This window comes from Electrophorus electricus, chromosome 13, assembly GCF_041902795.1.
Source record: "Electrophorus electricus isolate QZ-2024a chromosome 13, ASM4190279v1, whole genome shotgun sequence".
NCBI lineage: Eukaryota > Metazoa > Chordata > Actinopteri > Gymnotiformes > Gymnotidae > Electrophorus > Electrophorus electricus.
In genome coordinates, this window is record NC_137509.1 from 4307501 (window position 1) to 4324189 (window position 16689).

At 46.5% G+C, this 16689-nt stretch overlaps 1 protein-coding gene across 4 annotated transcripts; it reads right to left on the reverse strand.

Moving 5' to 3' along the window:
• Nucleotides 1–4884: 4884 nt before the first annotated feature.
• LOC113585505 (BTB/POZ domain-containing protein KCTD1) lies at nt 4885–15944 on the reverse strand. 4 transcript variants are annotated; one of them, XM_027023025.3, is made up of 6 exons: nt 15815–15944; nt 15241–15345; nt 11780–11958; nt 10127–10271; nt 8916–9221; nt 4885–6085 (listed from the first exon to the last, which is right to left on the reverse strand). In XM_027023025.3, the coding sequence occupies exons 2-6, from the start codon at nt 15247–15249 to the stop codon at nt 5939–5941; spliced, it is 786 nt and encodes a 261-aa protein (XP_026878826.2). In that variant the 5' UTR covers nt 15250–15345; nt 15815–15944; the 3' UTR covers nt 4885–5938. The 4 variants fall into 4 exon arrangements, with proteins under 4 accessions (XP_026878826.2, XP_081551303.1, XP_081551301.1 ...); XM_081695177.1 differs by having other exon boundaries at nt 15241–15316; nt 15815–15941; XM_081695175.1 differs by lacking the exon at nt 15815–15944 and adding an exon at nt 15609–15800 and having other exon boundaries at nt 15241–15316.
• Between the last annotated feature and the right edge of the window lie 745 nt (nt 15945–16689).

The window sequence follows — 16689 nt, forward strand, 5'->3', positions numbered from 1 at the left end:
ACTTATTATTCTACTCATTAAAAAGAGGAGACAGAACAAGGCAGGGCATCGCTGATTGTGTAGGTACTTCTGAATGCTGCGAATGCGCAACCCTGGAGCTTGGATAAGTTGCACAGTGAGATTAACTCACAGATAAAGGCCTTAACTGCAACCAAGGTCTGCTTTGCTGTACGGCCAGATAATATGGCTGCAAATTCATACGAGTCCTTCTATAAACTTTGGATTAGCAGTCTGCTCTTGAACATGTGAAGCGCAGATTGTTTGGAGGGGTCAGGATTTAAGATGAATATCCTGTGAGGAAAATACTCTAACGCTGCTCAAAAATGAATGTAAACCTGCCTAAACAAAATTGAGTTTCACCGCAATAATATCCAGAAACCAATCTGAACTGCTAAATGAATGAGCCAGTAACGTGATTGGAGATCAGACTATTGAGGCTGTCATTAACATTTCTAGCCACTTCAGATATCTGGGTGACAGCGTAATAATCCAGATTTATGTCATGTACTCATTGTCTTCTGACTGTCAGCCATTGTATTCTCCATATCATCACCCGACTGCTACGTTCCCGAAGGGCTTTCCGTCGGTCAACAACGTTTCCCCTTATTTTCTATAATTCTGTTGCTCAGCTATGGTTTTGCTTTCAATCATAATGAATAACTCCACCCACCCCCCCCACCCCCCACCTTTCTCTCTCTCTCTCTCTCCACTCTCCTGGTATTTAGTTATTCACATGACTGCAGGAGAGAGAGAGAGAGAGAGAGAGAGAGCGGCAGAGCTCTGGTTTTGATGAGAGCTTGAAATGAACTCAGCCTTAGTCATGGCCCCGAGCAGCTGAATATCTTAACATAAGTGATGGGTGGCCTGAGGCCCCAGCGCGGGCTGCATGCGCCAGTGGGCATGCCGCGCTGACAGACCATGTATTTATAGGTCTGTTGAAAGACCTCCATTGTGTCCCACATAGCCGCGGACCATGTCTGTCCTCTGTATTAGAGGAACGCCTCGGGGCGATGCTCCATCGTGATGGATGGGCAGTCTCTCCAATGGCAAGCAACCGAATTACCCAAGCACATACAAACACATTGGATGAGCAGGTTTCCGTGCGTCTGCCCATGAGCTGCGGGGAGAGTTGCTGACCAGGTGCACTTACCCTGCTAAATGAAGGACGAATGGCAATGAGGACATGCTGGAGAAGGTGTGTTTACCGCACAGGAAGTTAGGAGGGTGCGCACGTGTGCGCACGCCTGAGAGATAGTGCACATGCCTTTGTGTGTGTGTGTGTGTGCGCGGGGATGGGTGTGTTTATGGTGCTCTTGCTAGACTTGGCTCCAGGGCACAGCGCAGATGAGACGAGTGCATTGAAAACAGAGTTTGGCCGCTAAGCTCTTATCCCATAAACACACATCCAAGTGAATGAGAAAGTTTGCCGGAGCGCTTGCATCAGTTTGCCTTCTCGCTGCAGCGGAGGGCCACTGAGCCGATGCCGGCCCGGCTCGAGGAGTGCACAGACTTTTGGAATCTGTAATAAATAACTATTTTAATATTCTCCATAACGTACCAGCTCTGTGGCTCTGGCACGCCCGGGGCCACATCGCGGCGGAGTTTCGACTGTCTCCCCAATCTCATGTTCCTCTCTAACCTCAAGAGTGGAATATAAATGATTCCCGGGAAAAGCACATGCCAAGGAGCCCTGCAGCCAATGTGCTCCAGCCGAAAAAGTCTCACCGAGATGGCGGCATGGCCTGAAGCTATGCTGATAAATAAACAATGCAAAAGCCCCTGTACGTCGGTTATTACTGCCCCCCCCACCCTCTGCTTGGAAATCTGCCATGCGTGTGGGAACTATAGGTCTCCTCGGGGATGGCTTGGGCTCGGATACTTACAGGCCACAACCAAACAGTGTAGGGGTGGGTCTTCTGGGCTTGTCTGATTGGCTCCCACCCACACGCAGGTCTGTGCTCCAGGCTAACTATTGGTCGCAGGCCGCACACCTGGTTATTAAACTTCAGATACCTGGTCTCACTCTGCTGAATTGTAGACACCTCGTCACAAGTCGTCACCACAACGTGGTGTCTGATGCATGAGGGTGTACCAGTTCGCAAGAACACATTGTCTTTTTGAATTCAATCAGGAAAGCCCCAGAAACAGACACCCAGCTGTCACTCCAACTGGACAGAGTTACACTCTGCACTAATCTAAAGGAAAAACAGCATGATCTCATTTTATCAGCAGGGACTTCCAGTCCTGCCAACCACTACATTAGTCACGAGGGCAATTAATGTTTGAGATGTGATCTCTTCATCTACTTTGTGGGGTTAAAAATGAGTTATTGTCTTGGTAAGGGCTGAATTTGGTTAAATAGTTCAACAAATCATCATCTGACTTGGAGTGCTAGAAGGCCTTAGATAATTTACCAAAGCATTCATCAAGCAAACGAACAAGGCGCCCTTGCCCCATTTGTGCAGGACTAATGAACGCATACGGGGGCATTTTCATAAAGGTATTTATGAACCTTCTTCCACCCTTACAGCATGGCTGCTTCTAAAACCAACCACCCCAGGAGCTGTGTGTGTGTGTGTGTGTGTGTGTGTGTGTTGGGAGGCAGAATACAGATCTGAGGCAAGTCAGTGGTAGATTTTAATAAAACATGCACACCTACTCAACACAACTCAGAAAATGATCCAAAAATCATAGTGTGCAGAAGTGAGAATAATAGAACAGATATTTGGCTGTAATTAGGAAAAGTTGTTTTCTGATTAAGTGCTGGAGGAAAGATACTCCCTGAAGGGATCTCATTTTAGCAAGCGACAGTACTGAGAAACTGGAATTAGCTCTGCTCTCCAAGTTCTCTCTCTCTCTCTCTCACACACACACACATACACATACACACACACACACACTCTGAAATGAGCTCCCTGGCAGAGCCCGCGCTGAGCTTTAATATGCCATCAGTGTTGCGCTGTCTCAGGGTGAGCTTCATTCAGTAGAGGTTATAGTCTTTTCAGCTTCCAATACTAGAAATGAACCAGTGGACTTGCTCTGTCCTTCAGCTGAGCAAAGCACCCCCAGCTATACAAAGGGTGAGTGGGGTCAGGAGACCTCTGCCCCCATTTAAGGGGATAAACGTTTTCTCCACAAAAGGTTTCGCAGTCTCGGACAACCACTCACTACCAAGAGGGCGGTTTAAAAAAAAAAAAACTCAGCCCATGTTCTCCACCAAAAATAGTTCACCTGGAAATAGTGCTTGTGTAACTGTAAGCTGAAGTATGACACAGCTCCACCCAGTCACAGTGGGTTCTGCTGGCGTAGCGGTGACAGCAGACCCAGGGTTGAACTGAAACACGGACGAGGAGCACGGGAGCATGGGCGGAGCACGGAAACCGGCGAGGAGCGAGACGCTGCAAAAAGCAATTAAAGCCAGATGGGCCTCCGGGCAGGGCTCCGAGCCGCGTCCCACTGAGGGAGACGTCCAGGAAGGGCTTGCGTGTGACGCCGCTCCTCGTCGGTCGGGACTGCAGAGAGGCCGCAGGACGGTCGCTTGACTGGCTGGCATGAAACCTGGGAAGTGCCCAGCAAACCAGCTCTGACTTCAGCTGCCCAAGAAGAGCTGGTGGTGGATAAAGTTCAGGACTTTGATGGCATTATAATACAAGCTTTGATATCGGTGGTACATCATCAACAGCTTCACCTCTTGGATGCAGATGCTGGCCATCTTTATGTATAGCTCTCATATCAAGCATCGACTCTACTGATGGATTAGTCAATGGCCCTTCTCTTTAGTATGTAAATAGCACAAAATCTTTTTCCATTAGACAAGAGGGATGTTGAACCAGGAAAAGAACATAAATAATAATCCAGGATGAAAATCATGATGTGCATAAAAAAGGCTCCTAAAGATAAAACAATCCGGAGAACGGTAGTGCAGTGGTAGAACCTAAGGACATGAAAATCCACCCCACCATGCCCTGGTCACGTACGTAACCACGGGTGCTCCAAAATCCGAACCTAAACCCATTTCTCTTATGGACTGGTCCAGTTCAGTAAGCCAGAGAAGCCACATACCTCACACTTCACTCTGCACTTCACATCATCTCCGCTCCGCAAATTAGGACCGACAGAAGCTCCGCAACAGTGCCCCAGTTCGCCTATAGGGGTCCTACCTTGTATAAGCCACCCACGTCCACGGCTCCTTGTTTGTGCAAAGTGAAACACCTTCAGCTCTGCCCCTCTCTGCGGACCAGCTCCAGATCCCGGAGTGCTGCCCTAAGAGGGGAACGTGGGGCTGGCACTCCGGCAGGCTTTGCACTCGGAGCCCCGGAAGTCCCGGAAGCCCCGGAAGCCCCTCCCAGCTGTGGCGAGCTCCTCTGAGGTACCACTGCCTGGGGTAAGGACACATGAAACAGAGCTTTCTGCTCTCATCCACACATCAGGAGGAGCCTAGAGTTTGAGCTGTTTTTTATGAGTCTGTGGCGAGGGGAATTAGAGAGGCCTCACAAGCCCAAATATTACGCTGGTCACCTTTTCCTGTTTTTTTCATCTGCTTTCAACACGGAGAAGTTGACTAATCTACTTGGACGAGAGAGTCCGACAGGAAAGAGAGTCTGACAAAGTAGTGACGTCTTTCCCTAAAGCAATAAAGACCATTTAAGACCTTGCAATTAACAGCTCATCATTCCCTTAAACAGACAAAACACATGACCCTCTACAGCAGGCAGCTGTAAAGTGAGAAAGTGGCAGACAGACAGACAGGCAATTGCTCAGTACAAATCACTATACCGTCTCTGTGAGCGATATCCAGTCAACTACACTCCTGACTACCTATAAAAGGAACAACATAAAGACTTTCCCCCCTAGAATTAATAAATAACTACAAGACTAATGCTGAAAATTTGTGGGACCAATTTATTTTGCATTTGCTTGCTACATTCTTCATGATTTAGAGCAGCTGGGCTTGGTGTGAGATAAACCAGCATGACTTGCTCAGTTTGACAGCTTTCAGAAAGTCTTCACTTTTATTGTGGACCATTACAAATTTCAGTCAAAAAGAAGTCAGAGGTCAACGAAAAACATACTTACAATCGAAAGACACTGCAGTCTGTGAATGAACATCGTACCAATTATAAATTACGAGTAAATTAGTTGGACCTTCTGTACATTTTAAATTGGGGCTTCTGAGACGTAAAATGTTCCCTTCATATTACGTAGCCACAGTATAGGTCTTATGGTCGATTTTCTACCGGAGTAAGGATTCTCTCACACAACACATACTATCTGTAACAGCAGAAACTGACTGCTGCATTTCGATTAACTGAAGTACATATTTGCCTGCACCTTTTAACATAGAAGAAAAGCCTACTTTGATATGGGAAAACAAAACGGTGAAGGTTTGTAGATAAAGGTGTTTTGATGGCCAATCTATCAATGTCAGATTAAGAAATAATACTCATGAATATTCATACTTTAAGAGGTTAGGAATATCCATGAGTCAAATTTTATATGAAATAGCAAAATATATACATATTTATATATACTGTATACTGTATAGCACTGCAAACAGAACGACTTTGTTTAAGCTCATCTTAATGCGTGTTGCGCTTCACCTGTTGAAATTTCAAAGTTTTAAAACAAACTCAACGTGGGGAAAGGGACAATGTTTTCAACAGAGCCCTCGAGCGGACAGTCACAATTCACCCCAAAGGTCATCAGGGGTCACTGAATATGCTGAGGCGTCTATCAGGATTAACACACCAAACAAATGTTTGTTCTTCTAGTTTTTAAAAAATAATGATCAAAATAAATGTCCAACCCTGGTGGGATGTTTGGGCACTGCTGAAGTGCCTGCCACCTTCTGGGACCCTTTAGGGCCCTTTTCTCCTTTTGGTAAGCCTGCAGGGCTGTTTTGTGGCCCTTGGGGGCAGTTTGGGGGCCTGTGAGTGGTCTAGTCCAGTTGCTCCTGTTTTATGCGGTTGCTGGGTGCTCGCCGTAGCTCTCTCCGCAGGATGTACTCGCTGAACTGCGACGAGTCAACGCCTCCGCCACACGATCCCACGATCTCGAAGCCTCGCTGCTGCAGCCGCTCCAGCACCTGCTGACGCACACACATGTGAGAGGACAGCACACACACACACACACACACACACACACATGCAAGCAAACACACCCCAAAAACACCAGACATCACACCCACACCCACACCCACGCAAGCATGCACACCCTAAAAACACCAAACACACACACACACACACACACACACACACACACACATCCACACACGCAAACACACCCTAAATACATCAAACACACACACACACACGTGCGAACACTCCACAGTGCATGCACTGCCACATGGCATGGCACCAGTACAACACATTACACAACCACAACGCACGGTAAACAACACCCCATGAGAAGTCAAGTCTTGTGTGGGGTCTGTACCATTGTGCAGGAGAGTACAATTCAGTTGTTATCTGGGGTCAGTAGTTTCACTATGAACCAAAAACACTCTGAAGGCAAATGCCGACACGCTAACAAATCCATTACATTTAGGATTAATCCAGAATTAATAGGCAGAATTAAAACAGAATTTGAAATACTGCTCTTTCTCCGCCGCCTAAGCTTAGACAATAACATCTCACAGGCATCATTTTAATTCTAATTGCTGTGAATGTGTAAATATGAGATCCACTGAAAATCTGGTGGGGCAAATAAAAAAAAATCACAGGTGTATACAAAACCTGATGAAATCACAGGTGTATACAAATCCAGATGAAATCACAGGTGTATACAAAACCTGATGAAATCACAGGTGTATGTGGAAGTGGACATGAACTCAGGAGAATAAATGGTCAAGGCTCAGAAAACTGGCTGGTGCAGTCGCTACTCAAACACTGGACACGCTTTTAAAAATGTCTTTCCAAGTAAAGAAACAAAGGAAAACAAGATCAGTACAACTGTACATCTACATGCATGTGTATATATATGTGTATATGTGTGTGTGTGTGTGTGTGTGTGTGTGTGTGTGTGTGTGTGTGTGTCACAGACATCCATGTGTGACCGGTGGGGGGGGGCACCAAAATCACCACATTCCATCAAACGCCTCCAGGGAATAGAGTCCGTGCCACTTGGAAGCACAAAATCTCTGAGCTGGAACCCCACAAGCCCAACCCCCTCGGCCCCCATGTCCAGTCGCTTCAGGCTCCAACCCCCCGCCAAAACTACAAAGGTCTCGCTCTGCCGACAGTCCCTCCCCTGCATCTCCCTCCAGACACACACACACACACACACACACACACACACACACACACACACACACTTCCTGACACCATTAGGCGCAGATACAGCATCCACTGCAGGGCTCACTTTAATAACCAAACAGGATTACGGGCCGTGCTTGAGGGCTACCTGCCAGTGTGTGTGTGTGTGTGTGTGTGTGTGTGTGTGTGTGTGTGTCCTCATGTGCTGCTGTTAATGTGACTGTCCCCCGCCCCCCTCACTTGGGGATACAGAGGAAGGCAGGCTTTTCTAAAATAGCCTAAACATTTTATGGAGACCAAACAGAACTGGTGCACTTAATAGAAATGGGTGGCAAAAGAAAGATGAGAATGAACGGTTTAGCGGACAAGATGATGGCGTGTGTCATTTCATAATTACACTGATATTTACAGTGGACGAAAACACAAGCAGCACACAAATTTGATAAGACATCTGAATTTTAAAAAGAGTTTTAAACCACACACACCAACACACAAAGCAGTCAGTACTGCTTCCTTTATGCATTAGTAATACGCGTCAGTACTACCTAGTCTGTGACTCTCTGTGCTTCATATGAGTATCATGCCGTGCTTGCTCTGCAGAGCGTAGTTAATACCTCTGTACTGCGTCACTATGAATCACTGTTACCCATTACATTACAGCCCCTGGTCAGACTTAAAGGCCTGCGTTTGGGCCGTTTGGACAGTCAAACCTTTTGCTTCTGATACATACAGCCTTACTTTATAATGACTCCAACACTAAGACTTCAGAAAGTAGCACTTCAGTAGCTTTATTCGCAGTGCTACCCTCCACGGTTTGGACGCTGCAGAAGGCAGCAGTATGCAAATGAGCTCTAGAGTGTCACTCCAGAATCTCTGTGCTGTGAGCTTCCTGGCCAGTCTCAACGCATGCCATCCAGTCTCACTGCACGCCAACTGGTCGCCAACCAGTCTCACTGCACGCCAACCGGTCGCCAACCAGTCTCACTGCACGCCAGCCGGTCGCCAAACAGTCTCACTGCACGCCAACCGGTCACCAACCGGTCTCACTGCACGCCAACCGGTCGCCAACCGGTCTCACTGCACGCCAACCGGTCGCCAACCGGTCTCACTGCACGCCAACCGGTCGCCATCCAGTCTCACTGCACACCATCCAGTTGCCATCCAGTCTCACTGCATGCCATCCAGTCTCACTGCATGCCATCCAGTCTCACTGCATGCCATCCAGTCTCCCTGTATGCCGACCAGTCTCCCTGCACGCCAGTGTCTCTGGATGTTTCCATACACCATAGCAGTCACAGCATCCAACAATAATTTTGACAAAAAATATGGCAGGTCAAATCTGCATGTAGCAAAATAAATCACAATATGGTATTTTTACCTCCATTCTAAACATTAAAGAACAAACCACCAGATATTTTCATGTTACTGGCACCACCTTCATACAAATAGATACAGTAATTACTCATACTGTATTAAACTACCTAAGCTGAATGAGATAAAAGGAGAAAAACATGGGGCATGCTTTGGTTACTAATGTGTGTGTGTGTGTGTGTGTGTGTGTGTGTGTGTGTGTGTGTGTGTGTGTGTGTATAAACAGGTTTATAATGAAGTAAATATTGCTAGAGCCTGCTGTTTGCCAGGCCACTGTAATCTCTTCTTTACCTGCACCGAGTTGAGGTGGCAGTAGCCGTTCAGCGGGAACCGGATCACGTGCGTGGAGTCGTGGTTCCAGCCGGCGTTGACAGAGTTGCACATGACGTCACCGATCTCAGGGAAGACGTCCTCGATCAGGGCCTTGTCCCCGCTGAGAGAAATGCGCTCGCCGAGGTCGGGGGCCACGCGCACCACGAGGCACTCGCAGGGGCGCGCCACGCGGCTCAGCTCGCGCTCGTGACGCCAGCGCTCCAGTTCAGCCAGCATCGGCTGCAGCTGGAAGTAGCGCGCCTCCTCATACAGCAGGTGGTAATCCTGCGCGAGACGAACGCATTTCAGTCAGCGAGACGGACACCGGGCACGCGACGACGTCGACGGCTTGGCAGGCGCACTTATCCAGAGCCAAGCAGAGCGCGCTCGTCGCTCTGACAGTACAGACGAGTTAAGTGTGTTTGGGAACAGCAGAGGTCATGCTTTCCAGCATCTCAGATGAGTGGCCAAGCCAACAGATTGTGCATGTGCATATCATGCAAATATGTTTAGCAAGCTGGGCTAGAAGCATCAATCTAAAAGCCTAAAAAAAAAAACACACCAACGAGTTAAATGCGAGAGGATATAAAAAAGGCTATTTAAATACAACCGGAAAACGAACCAGTAGTGCTGCCCATAAACTCTCCAAGATTGTGTCTGCAAAAATGTACCCTTTACGTGAACCATGGCACTCTCGAGGCTTCGCTTATTTTAGCCGACATACTTTCTTCACGGACAGACCATCAGATAATGGGATTATTTATTTTCTCCCAGGGCAAATTTGTAATTAAGGGCTAAATGACACGAGGGAGTTAGCCACTGGAATGCAAATGCGTCTCGTGGACAGAACAAGAGCTGGATTGCTTTGGAAAACCATTTGGGTGTCCCAACACCTTTGAGTGTGTATACAGTTTAATCAGCAAAGAGCCAAGCACATACACTCAAAACACTACATTACAAACAGCGCTGTACCACCTTCTAGGGGTACAGTTACAGTCCATCCCATGTTTTGGCATCTGCAAAGTGTATGGTATGATTTGTCCATGTCAACAAATGGGCTACAGTCTGTAATAGTGCACTTATTAAGTTACCTAAGAAAGAGGCCAACCGGTCTTTGAATAGTATGGCTAATGATAGTGTGTACGACACGTGCGGACCACATGCACTGAAATGTTCACTCTCTCGCTCACTTTGAAGTCGTCGGGGATGAGGAGCTTGGACGTCCGCAGGAAGTTGAGGATATAGCGAAACATGTGACCGTCCCTGTCAATGAAGTAGTGCTGCTTCAGGCTGTCCAGAACAATAGGCTCCGTGCCATCGAAAAGACGGCCAATCCTGCTCATGGGGGGGGGGGGAGAGAGATAGAGAGAGAGAGAGAGAGAGAGAGAGGGAGGCAGAGGAAAAGTGAAATACAGAAGCACCTGACTGTGACAGTAATGAGTGCACAGATACACATTTTCAAACTGAAACCATGTTTTTAAGTCCAAAGACAGAGAGAGAGATGCTTCTGTCACATTTTCCATATTTATTTCTAATTTACATTGTTCTCACAGACAAAGAGAACAATGTAATTTAAGTAACAATGAAGCTAACAAATCTGGAGTGGAAATGTTATACCCATTGGTGTACGGGGGCATTTTCATAAAGGTATTTATGAACCTTCTTCCACCCTTAGAGCATGGCTGCTTCTAAAACCAACCACCCCAGGAGCTGAGTGTGTGTTGGGAGGAAGAATACAGATCCGAGGCAGAACCGAGCTTCTGAGAGACGTGGCGCTTCAGTCCGAGAGCGTGGAGTCAGGGCTGAACGTGAGCTTGTGAAGGAAGTCAGTCTTTGATAAGCACATTGTGTCATCACACAGGTGATGGCGTGGAGTCACACAGCTAACGAGAGCAACACACAGACACACCAGACCCCCGTCAGACCCAGATAAGGGCCGTTTTGTCTCACATTCGGCTCCGTGATTAATAAATACAAATACTGCAGCCAATCCACTGTGGTTCTGCATCACATTTTCTACCCTTACACATCTGAGTGGGCTCATTAAATTAGCTGATGAAATGAATCAACACAAAACTGTTCAGAGCACTGGGTCCAAATGAGACTCGGAGAGAAAGAGAGTGTCTATCTATTGCTGTCGCACTCTCGCTCTCTCTCCCCCTTTTCCTGTGGCTTTGAAAGTGGCCCCTTGACTTGCATACATGACCCATTTATCGGAGAGTCAGTCAATATTCCATTAAACATGCACTGGTACAGTCCCTGGTTTCTTGGCATAGACCAAACCTCTTCATGTACAAGATGATTTGACTTTTTTATGAATGCACGTGAAGAGTTAACTTGACAGTACAGTTATCTTGACATGAAAATAACAGTCATCCAGAATTTTAAATGTAACATGCTGTAGTATCATAACTGAGTCCAGTTAAGGCCCTAAAAGGCCAAACTTCATCATTCTGACAATTTTAGAACAGCACAGCAGAGACATTATAGGGTTGTAACCCACAGGATGGAGCTGCAGAGACGTTACAGCTGCATAAGCTAAAAATAAACATCAAATACTGCAGGTTTCAGACATGACACAGAACTTGCCTTTTTGTAGGTATGATTTTATAACAAAAGCACCAATATACATTTTGTATCGTAAACTGAACAAAAAACATAAATGTACATTAAAATGTTATGCAAAATATCGTACATGCTTTATAAACACTGAGTTTGCAAAAAATGTTTTCACTGCGGGACCATAAATATCGCCGTCAATAAGTCATCTCAGAAAACATGACAATCGAGTTTTTTAGGCCATATTGTCCGGCCCTCTAAAGTGGGCATGGTGGGAACCTCACCTGGACTCTGGGTACTTGGTTAGCGTGGCTAGGCTGCTGGTGTACATATGTCCACCCACGTCGATGTGCACGGGCGCGTTGGACTTGGTGAGCTGGGCCGGGGTGGGTATGCCCTGGTTGCTGAGCGGTGACGCCGGGGACCTGTTGATCATCGGTCTGGACATACTGGAGCGGTTATCCTTATGACAGATTTAAAAAATGCAACTCATTACTGAAGGAACAGATGACTCTGCACTACTGACCACAGGTGAGATTGCTTTAATGTGAATGTTGTGCCCCTTGTGAACATAATACCACTGAACAAAACTGTTTCTGTTTCCATTAAAATCTTATTTGTAAATAATTGCTTTTTTGGAGAGTCATGTATTCAATTCAGTAGCAAATTCACATCTGCTGTTGATAATACTGTTACTCATTTAAAGATTTTTACTACAACAGTTTTACTTCATCAAGTTCATTAACCAATCTTACAAGGCAGGCAAGAAAATTGCATGAGATGTCAAACAATCGTAAAGACCTGTCAGAACAGACCAAACAAGGCGTTCCTGACTGGGATTAGGAACACGGTGGAAGGCGTTCCTGATTGGGATTAGGATTAGGAACATGGTGGAAGGATCCCATGCTTTTAGGCATCTCTCTCTCCAGGGTTAAAGTTCACTCTGATCTGCATGAATAAGACCTGCCTGGTTATAAGGAGGAAAAAAAAGCTTCCAAATACAGCACCGCCTGCGCATAAAGAGGCAGTGACCTTTTGACCTGGTACCTAGTGTCTCATCATTCTGGCAAGTGGCACTGCGTTACCAGATCTCCGAACACCAAAATTTACAAGGCTGCGATCTGAACCATTGAACACTTTATACACTGCAGTCAACAAAAACAAACATACAAAAAAAAAGAAGAAAACTGAAGCCCCAGAAATGGAAAATAAAAATTGTACTGCAGCTGCCACTGCAATAATTACCAGTAAAAGAAGAAGAAGAAGAAGAAGAGGGGGAAAAAGAAAAAAAAAAACTCAGAGCTTTTCAAACACGTCCACGTTTGGCTCCTGGTCAGAGCCAGAGGTGTGGCTTTCACACCTAGGTCCCCAATTACCAATTAAGCCTGCCTCAGAGTGGAGGCCTTCTCTGCGCACTGCTTCGTTTGCATGGCATTTGGACTGCTGCTGATAAGAGCACCCTGGCAGAAGCCGTGCATAGCTTTAAAAGTGAGGTGTGCGCGCGTGTGTGATCAGGGGTGTTTGCCAGGGTCCCCTCGGGGCACCCAAGGCTGCTCTTCAAAGGACAGACCTGGGTTAAGCTGCAGAAATGAGGCATCACACATCACACTCCCGGTACAGGTAATTTGTTCCTTTACTAATTCCCACAGACTGTGTGCTGACCCCCCACCCTGGAGCATTGTCACTTGGAGTTAGTGAGTCTGGCACGGCAGAGGGCTGCGCTGTATGTGGGAGCCAGAGGAAAAGTTTGTGTCCAGCACATGACTCTAGTTTTCCACTGTCTGTTGTCAACAGCAGCATTACTTGTTACGGTTACGCATGAAGACTCAGCAAAACACGCTTAGTCAGTCAGTCAGTCAGTCAGTCAGTGAAGAGAGAGAGAGAGAGAGAGAGAGAGAGAGAGAGAGAGAGAGAGAGAGAGAGAGAGAGATTTTGTTAATTTAGTTTTTAAACCATTTCAAACGGGTGTGCGTAAACAGGCTGAATTTCCAAGAAAAGCAACGCTCTGTATGGCTTTAAAAGATCCGTGAGTGGATATATAGCCGAGTCGGAATAAATGTATTTTAAAAGTACATTTTATTGTCAATACTTTTGATACATTATATGGTCAGTTGATTAAAGTCTATTTCCATCATTCAATCGGCGGCATTAAACTGATTATGTCTGATAAGCAACACGGAGCAGGGGTCAGTGAAAACTCCACTGTCTTTACCACCTTCCGGGCCGCACACAACGAAGGGAACTGCAGATTGTTGAGAGCAATCCTCCTGCGCTACACTTAAGTGCTTTTAAAGGACATTATTCGTCCATCACCAGACTTCTTCCAGCAATGTTTTTGACTGGAGCAGGGACAACGCGCTCGTGAGCATGACCAACATCTATGACAGGTCTCGAGCGAGCGGGTTGAACCGAGACTTAAGGTGACCCGTCTGGTCGGTACTCTAACAACAGCGACCTCTACTGCATTTCATTGCTGTAAAGAATTTTTTTTTTTCCATTAGACGCTCCGTAAGCGCGACAGCCGGCATGGCGTTCGCGTGTGGCAGCCCGAGCCTCCAGAACCGTCGCGTCGGTCCGCACTAACGGACCGACCGGGAAACCAACAGACTCTGGAGGTCTTTAAATTCAATCAGCAAGTTACCGCCGGCCCCACAACACACCGTTTTGGGAAGAGGTACCTTACAATAAAATCTGCTGGTGGGATCAGGGATGCAGGGATCAAGGTGTATGATTTGGCCTGTAGGCTAGTAGGAATCCGTATGCAGGAGAAAGGGGCGCATGTCGTTCATACTCCACCATTGAACTCCCAAAGAACTCCTTACGGAGGGATCTGTCCAGCAACCGACAGCCTGACTATGCGAATCAAAACGTTTCACTTGTTAGACAATCTGCCCCCGTTTCCCCCACGAAAACAGGGAAATCGGCTAGAAATCAGATCAATAAATCGTAAAGTTAAAGAAACACAATCCATGCAACATAAAGTCCATGGAAAGTCCAAAGAAGTGTTTAAAAAGTTCTTCTCCTGGGGTCATTCATACTTTCCTCGCTACTTCGCAACCTAAACGTGATCCCTCGTATTTCAAATGATAACGACCAATTATTAAAATCAGGACAGTGCGCGTCCAGCTCCTCAGATCAAGTCAGGGTCAGTAACACGAGACGGCGAGTGGAAGAAAAGCGAGAGTTTCCAATAGGCAGCTCTCGTTACAAAGCATCGGCACGTACAAAGGAGCGATTCACTGAATCAGCAGTGACGTGGCGTGGAAAAGGTGCCTCCTGTCTTACAAAATAAGAAAAGCCTCTAGGCGCACGACTCCACAATGGCGCCTTTCACTCGCAAATCTGGGGCATCCAGGAAACGGAGCTGCTTTGGGACAGAGAGCGAGCTTGGAAGTGGCCCGAAATGGGAAAACCGCGGCGATAAACGTGCAAAAAGGCGACAGCGAGACGAGGCGCCGTCGGTAACGCGCCCCGTAGTTCACACGGTGGACGAGGCTGCGGTAGCTCTTCGGCGTAAGTCGAAATATGCAGACGCCAATTTACGGATCGCACGTTTCCGTTCAACTGTCGGCTCTGAAAATACAGTTTATAAACAGCTCTCAACATCCAGGAAGTGGTTAAATATTTTTTTGGGTTGGAAGTGTGGCGCTCAAGCGTCTGGCACATGCGTAAAAGCGACTGCGCGTTCAATGTCCCAGTCAAAGCAGCGTCGGAAATAATAGCCAAGCAAATAAATCCCCCTTACCTGGAACATCGATGGACATAAAGTTGCTTTTTGCACACCTTTTGCCTCCGATTTCGCCCGCGATCTGCCTCCCTTCCTACGCCAGTGAGAAATGCAATAGCTCGGCTAAGGTAGACAGAACAAAATACAGAGAATACTTGCTTCAGGGCTTCGAAACCCCTCAAGGCAAAGATCAGGATACAATTAGCTCATGTCTCTTGCCTAGTCTAAACCAATCTGCAAAATAAAACTCCTGGCGATGGATCAGCCCAGCTACACTGAAAATATACCTCTCCCTTTACGCTAGATTTGTATATTCCTACATAAAATAGTTTAAAGGCAGTGGCGTTTGGCCGCACCAAAGCGCTTCTCCCCTGCCCGCAACTTGCCTATTTGCCCCGCTCTCCCACAGAAAAGCTGATTTTAATCGTTATGATTAGTTTTGATGTAACATTCCCGCGGGCGATTTCTGCAAATGGATGGAGTCTTTCGTTGCCAGAGAGGAAAAGCAGCAGATGAGGACAATTATATAGATTGTTAGTCAGACTTTTGATTTAAAAAAAAAAAAAAAAAACCAAAAAAAAAACAAACCCACAGATCTATCAAGGTCTGTGAATCTTTAGTGTAGATGGACACCAGGCGGACCAAGCAGGTCGTTGGACTTGTTGCAAAGAATCATCATTTTCAAATAAACGAATGAGTGCTTAAAGGAAAAGGGCAGCTGATTTCTTTTTGCTCCGTGCTCCCTCTCCTCCGTGTGGCCAAGCTCCAACCATGACGTGACTGTGTAAGCGAAGCAGGCACTCATAGCCTGCCTTGCCCCAATCAAATCTGAATCAGCGCCCGGGGCGCCTGCGAGCAGCTCATTTCAAATGCTCAACCATGCATAATTTCAAGAAAATTGAGGCGCTTCCCAAGCATTCAGTTTTAAACTGCGGGATGCAGACACTAAATGGCATAGCGCCATACGAGTATAAAGTCTTTTTCTCTTTTCTGGAACAAAGCCAGGATAGCACGCCGTATGTGTAGTGTTCAAACTATGGGTAAAGGTGCATTCATTATTTGTGTGTAATGTTGCATTTTTGGTTTTGGCGATGTTCTTTAATTAAATGCAGGTAACGGTGTTGTATGGACTTCATTAGCTCTCCCAGTCAATCAGACATGTTTCAATGCGTTAAGCCCCACTTCCCTCTCGTGAGGGCGTTGCAACTTGGCCCTCTCTGTCGCCCCCTGCTGGCCAATGCCATTAGTCAAAAACGGGTTCGAGGGCTTCTCCTAAATTTTGCAAATCGATAATTATAGTAAATCTTCATTTGTTGAGTATTATCACATACTGAATAACCAGAGAGGCGAATGAATTAGAATGAATTATATTGTCATGATTTTAACAGGGAATGCCCCCTATTCTGACATACTGCATAATGTAGGGAAAGAAAAATACAGGGCAAAATAGCATATTAATAGTTCTAA